Source organism: Scyliorhinus torazame, chromosome 19, assembly GCF_047496885.1.
Source record: "Scyliorhinus torazame isolate Kashiwa2021f chromosome 19, sScyTor2.1, whole genome shotgun sequence".
Classification (NCBI taxonomy): domain Eukaryota; kingdom Metazoa; phylum Chordata; class Chondrichthyes; order Carcharhiniformes; family Scyliorhinidae; genus Scyliorhinus; species Scyliorhinus torazame.
Window position 1 is genome coordinate 73,297,161 of NC_092725.1, and position 16,316 is coordinate 73,313,476.

At 39.8% G+C, this 16,316-nt stretch overlaps 1 protein-coding gene across 3 annotated transcripts in view; it reads right to left on the bottom strand.

Moving 5' to 3' along the window:
• Positions 1 to 548: 548 nt before the first annotated feature.
• Positions 549 to 16,316, bottom strand: part of phf21b (PHD finger protein 21B) — a 266,437-nt gene continuing 250,669 nt past the window's right edge. For all 3 annotated transcript variants that reach the window (XM_072484536.1, XM_072484535.1, XM_072484537.1), the window contains 3 exons: positions 12,016 to 12,091; positions 3,810 to 3,913; positions 549 to 2,436 (listed from right to left, as the gene is read on the bottom strand). In XM_072484536.1, coding sequence (XP_072340637.1) covers positions 2,197 to 2,436; positions 3,810 to 3,913; positions 12,016 to 12,091 — 420 coding nt within the window. In that variant the 3' untranslated portion in view covers positions 549 to 2,196. The remainder of the gene's footprint in view (positions 2,437 to 3,809; positions 3,914 to 12,015; positions 12,092 to 16,316) is intronic.

Consider the following 16,316-nt stretch of genomic DNA (forward strand, 5'->3'; position numbering starts at 1 on the left):
GTGGTCCGAAAAAGTATTTTGAGCTTTTTGAGGTGATTGATGCCCGAAGTAAAATAAGTACAATATGCATGTGCGACTTAAAATATCAATTCATGGGTGGGCTCGAATAAAAAGGAAACTGTGGGGCCAATTGCGTTCATATGTACACATATTTGTTCTCTTCTTCATAAGGGCGAAGAGTGAACCTTGCTGTGAACAAAGATGGCACACCGAACATCTAATTTGGAGATTCCAAATTAAGGGGTTTAAGGAGTCAGCAAGGTAGATGTCCTTTTCAGTCTCCTCTTTTATCGATATATAGAAAAAGACAGGGTTGGGAGCGGATATCATTTGTATATCCAACTGTGTTTGTCTTTTCTGTAATACTGCAATGAAATATTAGTTAGAACAGAATTCAAAAAGCTTGGATACGCAAAAGGAAATGTTAAGTGGCTTGATCGTTCAGATATGCTTTGGAGCTATACCTTAAGTCAATACATCTATTTCATTGGAGCATGGGATGCAGTTACCTGACAACAAATTGTTTCATAAAAGCATGTACAAGCAGATTTCACAACTCAGTTTTAATTTTTTTTTTTTAAAGAACTACATTGGCAGAATTAGGATGAATTCAGTTTCAATGCACACTATCCACTGGACAGCTCCTTTGAACATCTATGCTAACAGGCCAAGACTTCTTTCCGCACTCCCCTCACAAAGAAAATCTCAACCATTTGATATTTTATAACTGAACAATTTGTTCTCTTTAGTCATCAAAAAACATTTAACCTGAAACATTTACATTGCAAGCCACATTGGAATGCATATTGGCATTAAACCAGTAGCAACTTGTGGTTCTCTTTTATTTTTGTTCACCAGTAAAAGAATATAAAATCTTGTTCATTGAAGTGTTGACTGTAATAAAATAGATTTGCATTGCACTGCACAGTTTTTCCCGGAATTGTGAAAATGGTTGAAGGGACCATGCACTGCCAGAGCAGGCCTAAAGCTTCCCATGCCAAATAGCTGTGGCCTCCCAAGGTGCAGACCCTTTATTATCAGGAAGACTAGCTAGTGGATCAAGTAGCTGTCCTAAATTAATCAAAGCCTACTGGAGTATCATTTACGAAATAGGAAAGGAAAGAAGGTCCACAAAAATCTGTTAACCCTTTTAAAATTTGTGTCCCTTGATTCCATCATTGACATTTTCAATGCCAATTAATTGTTATGAATCTGAGGCAGTTTCATGTACCGTGTAGCAGATATTCCCCATCCTCGCCCCACCGTCATCACTATCCCAGGGTTTGCTAAACTGTCATTTTTCTGTGATACAAATACAGTACCAGAGGAGGAAGAAACACATTTTTGGCATTTTTTAAATATAAATCTGGCAAACCAATACAGTAATTTAAAAAAAAAATAAAGAAAGAAAACATGGCTTCCCCAAAATATCCACGATATGGTTTAAGAAGTGATCTGCACAAAAATGTCAACAATAAGAGAAGTTGCAAAAAATGTTTTGCATCTGTATCCTTTAAATACTTGATAAAACATGTTCCATAGGCATTAGCAGGAAAATACTGTACTTATTATCCCACCTTAAATACTAACCTCATACATTATTTTAAATATGTGTTTCTTACCTATATTAATACTGAAAAAATTAAACTTTGTTTGAATGCTCTGAAGAACCATACATACACAATAAAACCATTTTTTGCGCGTCACCTGAATAAATATGTCAGACATTGTCTTGCATGTTTGAATTTAGTTACAGTAATGTACAGTCCTAAAAAACAGATCCCCATTTCACAGGAAAACGCTTTATATGTTACAGCTTTGTTGCATTTATTGTCAATCTACTGCAGTATGTTCCATTGTTTTCTTCTCTTTCTCATGAGGCAAACTGGTGTTCAAAACACCTGCTTGGAGAAGTTAAAAATTCTTTTTTTCCAGTGGCCATTTTCTGGTTCCAGAATCAGTAGATTAAGGCCAACATAAAAATAAAATAAAAAAATTAAAATCTCTTCAGCTCTCAAAGTAGTGGCTTAAAGTATTGCAGTCATGGTACAAACTACCTGTATGGTGCTTTTTTGCTCCAACAGTCTCTGCATACTGTACTGCATCGATCAGTTATCAAACCCCACTGTTTCCACACATAAAATTGTGTAAATATTCCCAAACGACAGTAATTAAATATGGATTTGTCCATTTCCTTTAGTTCTTTCCTTGCGATTGCTGCTTCAAGGTGGCTGGGGCGGTCCCTACGGCAGCTGAAGGCTTGATCCATGGAAGGGAAACCAACGGGGATGCTCGAGAGGTGGCTGTGGTTGTCATCATTGTAACCTGGATCACTTGCTCGCTCTGCATCAGTCTAATCAGGGTTTTCACACGTTCCAGAGAGGCTTGAGTTCCTTTCTGTTTAGCTATGAGGTTTGTTTTCAATTCTAAACATTTCTGTTAAATAAATAAAAGTTAGACAACAGCTCTTCAGTTGGGAAAGTGCATTGATTAAAAAGGTGCTCAACAAATCATAGTTCTAGTCTATATATAGAGCTTATAATCTGATTACAGAACAGACCATTCAGCCTTTCAGTCTAATGTGACTCTTCAGTGAAGATAACTGAATTCTCTGAACTCTCCTTTATGCTTTTTGAAACAAAATATCCAATTTCCTAATCTTGAGTCTACTTCTCCTCGTTACCAATTTTCAAAACAGTGGAAACAATTTTTACCATTCATAATTTCAAAGCCCTCAAATGTTGATAAAGAACCATTTTTTTTGTTCTGCACCAATATTACTTAGTCTTCTCTTACAATCTACTTTTGACAAGGGAACTAGGGCTGTATTGTTGAAATGTTATTTCATCTTTTTGAAATTTTAATATAATTATATACCTTAAGAATGCACAAATTCAAGTTGTGGGACTTATTTTTTTTAAAAGGTTGCATTACTATTCACTGAGCTGAATCGCAAGCAATTTTATTTATTTTCTTTCATTGGCTTGTTCCACACCTACTTTTGATAGCAGCCCATCATACTGGAACACAGCAACAGAGCATAGCCTGCTGTTCTATATCTGGAAACCTTGCAATTAGAACAGAATCTTACAGAACTATTTTATTGCAGTCTTTAAAGACTTCCACAAATTATACTGTATATCTCTCCAAATAGTTTGAATTCCTTTCATCCAGCATCCCATCTATAGCTATACACATGTGTATCTTCAAGTAAGCTCAGCAAGAGGACGGAAGAGTATTTTTTTGTCCTGTTAAATTAATCTTGCAAAGTTTTTCAGTCATAAATGATTTTTAAAAATTTGTTTATTGGAATAAAAATGTGTTTCAAAGAACCAGAAGTCAATTTTGAACTTCCAACTAGGTGGCTGCAGGCTTGATGAACTATAATTGTCATGGCACTGGAACTTGTCTTCATTACCAAAGTTTAATCACTTTCCTGACAGGCCACTGGATGTAAAGGTCTCATGAGAATAAGGGTCTGTGGGGTAAGTATGGAGGGAGACGGAGGGGAGTAAAAAAAAAACATTAATTAATAGGACCAGTCTCATTATGCAAATACACATGTTCGACTTTATTTCTCAAGGTACTGATTTCATTTTTTAAATTTATGCATGTGGGCATTGCTTGCTAGGCCAGCATTTATTTCCCATCTGCATTAAGAAATGGGTGATGCCATCCTATATTACTGAACAGTGAAGAAAGAAAGAAATGGGAAAGAGAAAGAAAAGAGAAGGAACAAATACATAAGAAATTCTCTAATCACCCGACTACAACCAATACGTAAGGGACTGTTAGTTATGTAATCTTACCGTGACAGCATTACTGAGCAGTCTGTCCTTCAACTCCAGCTGTTCATGTTCACTCTTTAACTCGCTCCCTCGTTTTAACAGCTTTCTCTTCTCCTCTTCTTTCACTGTGAAAGTAGTAATAATTTAAAACGCAGTTTTATAAACCAAATAATTTGAATATGACATTTTATGTTTAGCAGTGTTATGGGCCAGGGTCTAGAGAACCCAAAAGTGCATCATGGAGTTCACCTGATCCACAACTTTTAATAGATTGTGGTATGGGGAGCATATGGCCCATTCTACAGGTGTGGTGCAGCAGAAATGGAAAAGTATTTTTTATAGCAAAACAATGTTTATTCTATGAACTCAAGTTAACCTGGTTAAAACATCCAGTGAACATCTTAGCAACCATTAATTCAAATACAACGCCCAAAGAATACAACACTAAGTAATCCTTTAAGCTTTCCTTTTAACATCCATAAGACTTAACACACCTTTTACCAGAAGCACATCAGGTTAAAGTCACTACTGTTATTAGTTTTAAATCACCAGGATCGATTTAGTCTTTAGATTACAGACTCTAATACACCTTCTGGATGTGACTGCAGCTATCCAGCTCTGAAAATGAAACTAAAACACACCCTGCAGCAAACAGCCTAAAACAAAACTAAAAAGCTGACAGACAGCCCAGCTCCACCCACTCTGATATCACTGCAATAATAAACATCCATTTCTTTAAGGTACATTCACTACAGATACTTATATACACAGCTATTTATAAACACCCATTTCTTAAAGGTACTCTCACATGACACCTCCCCCCAAGAAAAAAAATAAACCATCAACTTCAAGATGGTTTCATTTTTCACCATCCTTCAAGAAATGCACACAGTAAATATACTTAATCGTTTTTAAAAAAACACACGCAAACAGGTATAATAATATAGTCCATTTTTTTTTCGTTGTCCTTCCTCCAACTGAAATCCTACTCGACTAACAGTCTCTTTGAACAAGAAGGTCCGTGCACGATCCGTCCATTTCTCCATGCCTTGGCATTTCTCGTTAAAGTCAGATACTTTAGTTCAATCTGATGACAGAGTCCTTTGCAATTCTCCAACACAGGAGCATTGGTGATCACAGCTTTCAGGCAGTAAAATGCCTGTTGGCACTCCGCTGTCCACATCTCTTTCGACATCTCTTCAGCAAGTCCATCAGTGGAGCAATCATGCTACAAACCTTATTCACAAAAGTTCGATCAAATCCACTCATGCCAAGAACTCGCATTATTTCCCCTCGTCTTAAGGGTATTGGAAGCTCCTCAAGGAAAGTGACTTGGGCTTTTCCAAATTCACTTTTGGCTAGGTTTATCACCAAACCCGCCTCCTGAAGTCAATCGAATAACTCCATCAGATGTTGTAAATGTTCTTTCCATGTCTGGCTGAAAATTACCAGATCGTCGATGTATACCGCACAATTGTGTAATCCTGAAACGACTTTGTTAGTTAACCGTTGAAATGTGGCTGGGGCCTTTTTCATGCCAAATGGCATAACTTTGAATTGGTATATACTATCTGGAGTCACAAAAGCTGAAATCTTTGCCCTTTTGGACAAAGGTACTTGCCAGTAACCTTTAAGTAAATCCAGTTTGGAAAGAAAAGCTGATTGTCCCACTTTCTCAATGCAATCCTCCCAACGTGGGATAGGATAAGAGTCCGTTGTTGTAACTGCATTAACCTTTCTATAGTCCACACACAACCGTTGGGTACCTTCTGGTTTTGGTACCATCACTATGGGCGAGCTCCATTGGCTGCAACCCACTTTAATTATGCCATTTTTAAGCATACTGTCAATCTCTTTGTTAACCTGTGCCAATTTTAAAGGGTTAAGTCTATATGGATGTTGTTTGATTGGAACAGCATTTTCCACATCTACACCATGTATAGCCATTTTAGTACTTCCCAATTTAACTCCACAAATATGCCCATGTGATATCAATAATTCTTTCAGGTCAGTTCGTTTTTCCTCTGGAAGGTAATTCAACAATTTATCCCAATTTTTAAGACTATCCTCGTTTACCAATTTAATTTTAAGTATGTCAAATTCACAGTCATCTGGATTTGGTTTGTCACTTTGAGTTAGAATCATTAAAATTTCCTTTTCTCTCCTTCCCTTTCAAAGTACTCTTTAAGCATATTCACATGACGCCTTCGGTGAGTTTTCCTTCTATCTGGTGTTTTTACCACATAATTCAACTCACTTAATTTCCTTTCAATCTGATAAGGTCCACAAAACCTTGCTTTTAAAGGTTCACCTTAACAATATTAAGGTAACAATATTAAAACTTTATCTCCACTGACAAAACTACAAACTTTGGATTTCTTATCCAATACCCGTTTCATCACATTTTGTGCAACTTTTAAATGTTGTCTAGCCAATTCACCTGCTCTATTTAATCGTTCCCTAAAATGTGACACGTAATCTAATAATGTAATTTCCGATTTCTCACTCACCAATTTTTCCTTAATCAATTTAAGTGGTCCTCTTACCACATGACCAAAAATTAGTTCAAAAGGGCTGAATTTGGTTGACTCATTAGGTGCATCCCTAATTGCAAACAGTACGAATGGAATTCCTTTATCCCAATCCTCTGGATAATCTTGACAATAAGCCCTCAACATTGTCTTTAATGTCTGATTTCACCTTTCTAATGCTCCCTGCGCTTCTGGATGGTACGCAGTTGATTTAAATTATTTTATTCCTAAGCTATCCATAACTTCTTTGAATAACCTTGAGGTAAAATTCGATCCTTCATCCGATTGTATTTCTGTGGGTAGTCCATATCTAGTAAAGAATTTAAGTAACTCCTCCACAATCTTTTTAGCTGTAATATTACGTACTGGAATGGCCTCTAGAAATCTAGTAGACACATCCATTACAGTCAAAAGATATTTATTCGCACTTTTTTTATTTAGGAAGCGGTCCTACGCAATCAATTAGGAGCCATGTAAAAGGTTCCTCAAATGCTGGAATGGGTATTAAGGGCGCTGGTTTTATCACTGCTTGAGGTTTCCCTATCACTTGACATGTGTGACACGATTGACAAAATGTAACTACATCTTTATGTAGTCCAGGCCAATAAAAATGTTTCTGGATTTTAGCTCGAGTTTTCCTTATTCCCAAATGACCTCCCACTGGTACCTCATGTGCAACTTGCAACACCTCCTTTCTATACCCTACCGGCATTTCAACTTGATGAACTTCTGCCCACTTTTCATCCACCTGCATATGTAAAGGTCTCCATTTTCTCATCAAGACATCACTTTAACGGTAATAACACTGTGGTATATACTCAGATTCCTCTTCTGTGTATGCTTTCTGATACATTCGTTTTATTTCTACATCTTTCTGTTGTAACTCTGCCAATTTTCCTGAACTAAAAATATCTGCCTCATCCTCCATCTGCTCGTGTTCCTTTTCAACTATCTGATCAAAAAGCGTTTCTGATAATTGCACGTCAACTTTATCCTCACTCTTTGATTTCTCCTCTTGCCTTAACCTTTGACTTTGCGACCTTGTTACTACACAATCCGGAAAAATCCCAGGATATTCGTCCTTCAACACTTCAGTTGTCTGATTTTCCACTGGCTTATCAACCACAGTAGGCATAACTCCCACCTGCGATCCAGCTATACCATTACCCAAGATAAACTGTATTCCTGGACAAGATAGTTTCTCTATTACTCCTACTACCACTTCACCACTCTTCACTGGACTTTCCAACCTTACCTTATATAATGGAACACTACTCCTCTTACCCTGAATTCCACATATTACCACCTTTTCTGGCAACATTCTTCCCAGACTACATAACTCCTCATCTCTTAACATTAAAGATTGGCTGTATCTCTTAAAATTGTGACTTCTTTACCTGCTCCTCCTGATACACGAGTAAACTTTACCCACACAAGTAAATTCTTTAAAGAGATCTGGCACCTTCTTATCAATCACCTCTTGATCAGGCTGTACAATCTTTTGCACCTCCTTCGCTTCACTTGGGCTTTCCTTTACCACTTCAACAAACCCAGTGTTATCCTGTTTCACCACATCAGCCTTCCTAGTGCTTTTCTTCAACCACCAACACTGTGGCTTTATATGACCTAGTTTATTACAGTGAAAACATTTGAAACTTTTCATTTCTTTTCCACCCTCCTGGATTTCTTTTTTAATCTGAGGTACGCTCTCCTTATTATCTCCCATCAGATCACCTTTACCACCCGAGTATTTCTCATGTCCCCAGTTTCTATCCCTCACAGGCTGAAACCGATGTCGGAAACCAAGCTTTGATTTCTGAACTAATTCATAATCATCTGCCATTTCTGCTGCTAATCTCGCAGTTTTAACCCTCTGTTCTTCCACATGAGTTCTCACTACATCAGGAATTGAATTTTTTAACTCCTTCAAAAGTATAATTTCTCTGAGAGCTTCATATGTTTTGTCTATTTTCAAAGCCCTCATCCGCCTATCAAAATTACTCTGTTTGAACCTTTCAAACTCCATGTATGTTTGACCAAATTCTTTGCTTAAATTTCTAAACCTTTGTCTGTAAGCTTCGGGCATTAGTTCATATGCACCTAAGATGGATTTCTCACCTCCTCATACGTCCCAGATACCTCCTCCGGTAGTGATGCAAACATTTCACTAGCCCTACCTATCAGCTTTGTTTGAATCAGTAATACCCACATGTCCTGTGGCCATTTCATTTGTTTAGCTACCTTCTCAAATGAAATGAAAAAGGCCTCCACTTCCTTCTTGTCAAACCTTGGCAATGCTTGGACATATTTAAATAGATTCCCACCAAGCCTTTGACTTTGACGCTCTTTCTCACTATCCTCATCACTATCATCCAACTGTACGTTTCCCTTTATGCCTGCCAATTTTAACTGACTGTCATGTTTCATGGCCATTTTCTGAAGTTCAAACTCTCTCACTTTATCTTTTTCCCTGATCTGTACCTCTCTTTCTCTTTATTTTTGTTCTGCTGGGGCTATTCTTTCTGTTCTCTTTTCTTCTCTCTCTCTTTCTTTTCCTCTCTCTCTCTTTCGTATTCAAGCTGCTTTAATTCTTTCCCATGTTCCATTTGTTTAATTTGTAACTGAATTTTTGCCATTTCCAATTAGTCAAACTGTATCTCAGGCAACTTTAAATGCTTAGCCACCGCCATAATGACCTCAGCTTTTCGCATTTTGTCAGGTAATGTTAACTGTAATGTTTTTGCCAAATCTATGTCTGCTTTTAGTCTCTGTCCGTAAGGTACTGCGTGTGACCGTCTCCACCCCCAAAAACTTCTGAGCCTCTGAAAGAGCCATTGTCCACAACACACTCCCTACTTAAAACTATAACACCACACCTGAAAAGCAACCACAATATGCTCACCCCTCACTGTCTTTAAGTTCACTAAGCCAATCCAATAGATACCCCGGTCGAACCCCCAATTTGTTATGGGCCAGGGTTGAGACAACCCCAAAGTGGATCATGGCTTTCACCTGACCCACAACCTTTAATAGATTGTGGTATGGGGAGCACACGGCCCACTCTACAGGTGTGGTACAGCAGAAATGGAAAAGTATTTTTTAAAGCAAAACAATGTTTATTCTATGAACTCAAGTTAACCTTTTTAAAACATCCAGTGAACATCTTAGCAACCATTAATTCAAATACAACCCCCAAAGAGTACAACACTAAGTAATCCTTTAAGCTTTCCTTTTAACATCCATAAGACTTAAAACACCTTTTACCAGAAGCACATCAGGTTAAAGTCACAACTGTTATTAGTTTTAAATCACCAGGATCGATTTATAGTTTTTAGATTACAGAGAGACTCTAATATACCTTCTGGCTGTGACTGCAGCTCTTCAGCTCTGAAAACGAAACTAAAACACACCCTGCAGCAAACAGCCTAAAACGAAAGTAAAAAGCTGGCAAAAAGCCCAGCTCCACCCACTCTCTGACATCACTGCAGTAATAAACACACATTTCTCAAAGGTACTCTCACATGACAGCAGCTACACGTAATTACAAACCACTTCTGTTTTAGTGCAGTGTCGCAGAGACATTTAGATCAGATAGTCAGTCCAACATTCTGGGTGGGGGATGGCTACAAGAGAGTAACTCACCGCCCAGCTTCCCAAAGTCTGTCCACCATCTACAAGAAGTTTGACACCATTCAGAACAATGCATCCGGTTTGATTGGCACCCCATCCAGCACCTTCATCATTCATTCCCCTCCACCACCGATGCAGTGACATCTGTATGTACCACACACAAGATACATTGCAGCAACTCACCAATGTTCCTTCTACAGCACCTTCCAAACCTGTGACCTTTACCACCTAGAAAAACACCACCATCTGCAAGTTTCCCTCCAGGCCACACACCATCCTGACTTGGTACTATATTGTTGTTCCTTCACTGTCACTGGATCAAAGTCCTGGAATTCCTTCTCGAACAGCACTCTGGGTGTACCTACACCTCATGGACTGCAGTGGTTGAAGAAGGCAGCTCACCACCACATTCTCAGTTGCAAATTGGGATAGATGAAAAATGCTGGCTACGCCAGCTATGCCCACATCCTGGGAACCAGTAAAAACTAAGTTTTAGTCTTTTCTCAGGTTCGTTTTATTTAACTGAATTACTTTATCTGTAATTGAATTTTGAAATACTGATCAGTGATTCTGAAGAATCATTGGGACATTTTTTGAATAAAAAAGTTACAAGGAAATATTAGTAAACATTATATTGTGATTCAATTTCATATGGTTGAAGATGTTTGCTAAAAAAGTACTGATTACATTATTGAAGCACTGGTCTTGACTGTAGGAGAGAACTAAAAAAAACATGAATTAATGAAGGAAATACTATCTCGGTTTCAGCTGTGCATATTAACTAAATTCTTATACACTTACAGGCTCGGCAGCCATTTAAAATCAGCACTGCTACCCAAATTCATCTGCCTTCTATTGTTCCAAATTCAGATTCAACTTTCATTGGCATTCAGCTGATCTGCCTTTATTTGGAGAGCATATTTATTTTCTGGAAGAAAGTATCATGGGAAAATGGATTTTTCAACTGCAATGAGGAGCAAGCGAAAAGATCTGTTACCATCTGTTCACATCTCCTTGATCAGTCAATAATGAGAACAGAGGTGACGAGGGTAGATGTGGCCTACATTGTTCAGTTCTTCTAGATAAAGCAGTCATGGTGACAGAAAGTTGGGATACAAAATAAAGAAGAAAATGTCCAACTCTCAGCCCCAGTATCATTCTATCAATATTATGAAAATCAAGTTTTTTTTTGTGTATCAAAGTGCAAGCTTGTACAGATTTAATGCATTCCTCTTCTTCCCCACATTCTCCATGTCAACATATGCTCATTTTGGAAGCTGCGAAGTCCCAGTTAATAGACACCTTCATGATATAGCCAAATTACTAGAATGTTCAATTTTGCCAAACGTGAAGGAATTCCTCACACAGGATTTCCTCCGTTACCGCAGGCTGCCATTTCAATACCGGACACTCACTGCTCTAAATATTCAGAGTGTAAAACTACTAATAAGGATCAGCAATCTGTAATAGAAATTGCCAAATTTTTTATTTCATTTGTTTAAATGGAAATTAAACTCAAAACAGTTTCTGTAAAAGGTAGATATCTGCGTCACAAGCTTTATGTCTCGATTGCAAGATGTAAATCTGTCCATTTTCTGGAAAGATGGGAGTGCAAAATCAGTCAGCTCTCGAATTTGAACTGTGGTCATCTTGGCAGTTTTCCAGTGATCGAATGTTGTATCAGCCAAGGAGGCGGTGGCGTAGTAGTATTGTCACTGGACCAGTAAATCAGAAACCCTGGGTAATGCTCTGGGACCCAGGTTCGAATCCCGCCACTGCAGATGGTGAAATTTGAATTCAATTAAAATCTGGAATTAAACATCTAATGATGAAACCACTGTCGATTGTCGTAAAAATTGTCTGGTTCACTCTTTCAGGGATGGAAATCTGCCATTCTTACCTGATCTGGCCTATATGTTAACCACAGCAATGTGGTTGACTCTTAAATGCCCCCTCAAGGGCAATGAGGGATGGGCAATAAATGCTGGCTCAGCCAGTGATGCCCATGTCCCATGAACAAATTAACAAGCCATTCCTGGTATCAGACATGCACTATACTTTCATACCCGCTTTATGTGCAAGATAGGAATGGACGATAGCGAGGGTTCCAGGCCATGACACGGTATCTTCCTTCTTTAATACCTGCATGGGCAAGAGAAATACATTTTTTGAACCAAAGAAAATGATTTGCTAGTCACTCTTAAACAAATCTATAAGACGGCTCAGGGATTTTGAAATAATAAATTATAAAAAGGTAAACTAACCCGAAAAATAGAGCTTGCTATGCTAACTTACCCAAAGAAAATATTTGCATTTGCCATTTTTATTTTATTTTTTTAAGGTCTTTCAGGAACATCTCAAAGCACTTCCGCAACACTGAATTAATTCAGAATAGTGACTGTCCTTACGGTGGCAAACATGGTAGCCATTCTAGCAATGAGAATAATGAGAATCTCATTTATTTTTGGTGGTGTTGGTTAAGAGGCAAACATGGTATTCGGGCCATAAGAGGACTCCCTATTCTTATTTAAGTAGTGCCATGAGATGAATCATTTGTGATGGTGGCCCAGATGCTTTGTGAACAAGATTTGTGAAAAATGTCATTGAGCGTGTTGACCAGCAGCTGGTGGTATACCAGGAAAGAAACAAGAATAAGTTTCAAAGATTCTGATTCAGAGCACTATTTGAGCTATTTTCCATAATATTTCAAACTTCCACTGACCAGGTTTAAGAAGGGATGTTCTTCCAGCTGACACATTATAGGGTAAGTATTGACAGGCTACTTAGGAGGAAACCCAGTAACATAGCCATATGGAGGGTCCTGTGAAGATGCCAGACTAGTTTTGACCATGAGCTTAGTGATTTCTTAGGATTTCCCATTACACTATTTGACAGTTAGGCTGAATCTTTGAACACAACAAGAAATTATGCAACAGTAAATGCTAGAAATGCACATCAGAACAGATACCATTGAGAGAGAAAATAGGCAAGTCAAAACTGTAGATGTAACCCTTCATCAGAACAGAACAAAATGTACTATTGCATAAACAGAGCCAGAATGAGGGTAAAGGTAAAGTCACCATAGTCCCAGATGACCATAGGCTGCTTTCCTCTTTGATGGGGAGAGCTGACTGGTGGTGATTTGACCTGAGGGTCACCACACCTCAAGTAGTGGCAAGGTTTAGAAGGCGGGGCCTTCATGAATAACCTCAGCCGGTATGGGAATTGAACCCGTTCTGCTGGCCTTGCTCAGTATCACAAACCAGCTGTTTAGCCAAGTAAGCTAAACCAGCCCCAAAATAAAGGAGAGAGGAAAAACATCTCTGATCAAGGAATAAACCTGCGATCTGCTGAAAGATAACAAGAATGTTGGATAACTGAGATAATCTTTCCATCAGATGATGGGAATTGTGGTGGTGGTGTGTTAGAGATCACCTCAGGGAGTCCTGAGTTGCTGTGGCAATATGCACTTTTACATGCATGTTGCAGTCCAGAACTATGGATAGCGATGTTAGAGGACCAACTTTCTTTCTATCACATGGCTGACCAAGAATCTTTCCTGCCCTTACCACCTACCACTACCGTGTGTTGGAAGAATTTGCAGGTTGACAATCAACATAATTGGCCATATTACAAATTCACCTTCCAGTTGGGATGAGACTCAAACCCAGAGCTCCTAACAAAGGCAGGGATGCTACCCAATGAACCACATGACCTCCAATCCTAGAAGAAGTGTAAAATTAAGAACAAATGTAAACAGCTGAGGCAACAATAGAGGAAAACAGGAGAAGTTTTCAAAAGTCTGAAGAAAAACAGGCCTGCACCATGATTCAAGCCTCTTCTGCCATCGCACAGCATTCTCATGAAGGGACTCCACCACAATTCCATTCCACCTCGCTCTCTTTCGCTCCATTCCATCCTACATCTCTAGAATCCCCATTTTGAAGAAAGCAGATTTGTAGTTAAGGTCTGAAATTATTAAATTAAATTTTCAGGCCAAAGGGCTACAGAGGTCCTTTAAACAGATACAATGCCATTTCTGGAGCCTGAATTTAACTTTTTTAGAATAGTGTAGAAGGCCTAGGATGAAGAGGTCAGAGTAGGGGTGGAAATGAAACAGGAAATTGAGCCAGGAATTTAAGGCAAGTGACAGGGAGCCAAGGGTCACATTTAGTGACAGGATGCTCAATAATATGGTCACTTAATCAATTTTAGTTTTTTTCTGTGTAGAGGAGACGTCACTGAGATTAGCACATACAAGTTTTTAATGTCTACCGATTAACCTCCTCCCACTTCACTGTCCAGGAATTCAAATTCTGTGCAAGACAACAATTTATCTGAAGTTCCTCTAATTCAGGCATTCCCAAACTGAGTCACAAAGCCCGATGGGGCGGCAGAAGTCATATTTGGGGTCATAACCTCCCCCTCCTCCCATGCGGCAATAGAGATTGTGAAGAGGACACTTTCCAGTCCAGAGACTAGAGGGGAGGGGAGGTGGGGGTGCAGCCCTGGGCCCCACTGGAGGAATTCAGCCAAACATCAAGGGAAAGACAATGAGCCCAAAGCCCTCTTTAACCGTAGAAAGTATGTTTGGCAGTATGTGAGATCAGGCCTGGGATGTTTGTGCACCATCTAGGTGCAGACAGAGGTTGGCAAGTGCTAATTTTTCAAGTGTTAAATGAGGTCCTTTGGAAAACAGATGGGGAGCACTGCCTTAATCTGCTTAACTATTTGCTACTCAAGGCACATTCTTCTCTACATTGGAGAAGCTAATGTTTAGGTGGTTACTTTATTGAACACATTCAGTCTGTCAGCAAGTGTGACTTTTAGCTCCCCATCACTTGCAATGTCTACACCCATACTGACTTCTTTATCATTGGACTTCTACGATGTTCCAAAGAAATTACACACAGCTTCAGGAACAGCATCTTATCTTCCTATTGGACATTAAGGGTCAATACAAGGTCTTAATTAAGCGTATTTTTCCCGACTTCTGGTGGCGGCCACAGAGGGCGTGATCGCACCCAAGGTGGCTCCTGCTGGAGGTTAGATTCTTTGGCCCTTTTTTCCTGGTTTGCGGGACTCTTGGTGGAAAAAGTGGGAATATCAAAGTTGAAGGTATTTTCCTTCGGTGGATAATGTCAAAGAATTACCAAACAAGGAGTGAGACAAATAAGGGCACTATTCTGCCAGGAGGACTCACGTGGCGTAGCAGGGGAAAGGATGGGGAGGGACCTGTGGCATCGCTATCTGCACAACGGAGCAGTTGGTGGAATTCCTGGCGGCTGTGTTTAAGCAGCAAAGGAAGGCGGCTTCAGAGGATCTGGCCAAAGTGGCAGAGCCGATTCTGGCTGCCCTGGAGTGAGTGGAGCAGAAGCTGGAGGCGCACGATGTGCGAACCAGAGGGTGGTTAGATGGTGGCTGACCATGAGGATTGTAATATCTTGTTAGAGCCTGAAATGTTGAAATTGGCGGTGGGTCAGAAAAAGTTGAGGGAGAAGGTCGATGACCTGGAGAATCGTTCGAGGTGGTAGAACCTGAGGATCTTGGGGATACCTGAAGGGATCATGGGAACACAGGCACAAAGTGTGTGGCCAAGATGTTTGAGAAGTTGGTGGGGGAGGGTATCTTTGACTGTCACACAGCTGATGAAGAGGAAGCTGAAAGTGGGAGAGCTGCTGAGGGCAATCATTGTGAGACTGCATCGGTACTTGGATAAGGAGAGAATTCTGAAGTGGGCGAAGGTGACACACGAATGCAGTTGCGAAGGCCATACAGTCCATATCTGCCGAGACTTGGGAGCGGAGCTGGCAAAGTGGTGGGCCAGGTTTAATAGGGTCAAGGCGGCTATACCCTGCGCGTCTGTGGGTCACGTATGGAGGACAGGAGCAATACTTTGACGCGCCGGAGGAGATGAACAAGGTTTTAAGGGACCATGAATTGGGGGAATGTTTGAGAGCATTGGCTATTTGTTGGGTTCACCTGTGTAACGGACTGGAGGTGCTGTGCTTGACAGGGTGGGGCCTGTAAGTTTTCGCATGTGGTTATGGTTTTTTTTTACTCTATAGTTAATTATGGAAATGTAATGTTTTGTAACTTTTTTGCATCCCAGTATTGGGGGAGTGATGTTTGTAATTTAAAAATATGTGGGGCTTTATTTGGTGTGGGGGTTGGGTGGGTGGAAATGTGCTTTGGCAGAGAGGACATTGGTCTTTTGCCTAGGTGGGGGTGACAGGTAGGCTAGTTAACAGAAGTGAAGTGGGGGAAAAAGCCGAAGAGGGAGGAGGGGGCGACTTGGGTTTTTGGGCTATGTTGCTCCTTTTTGTTTGTGGCAAGGGTGGGGATGGTGGGCCTGGGAGGCAGAACC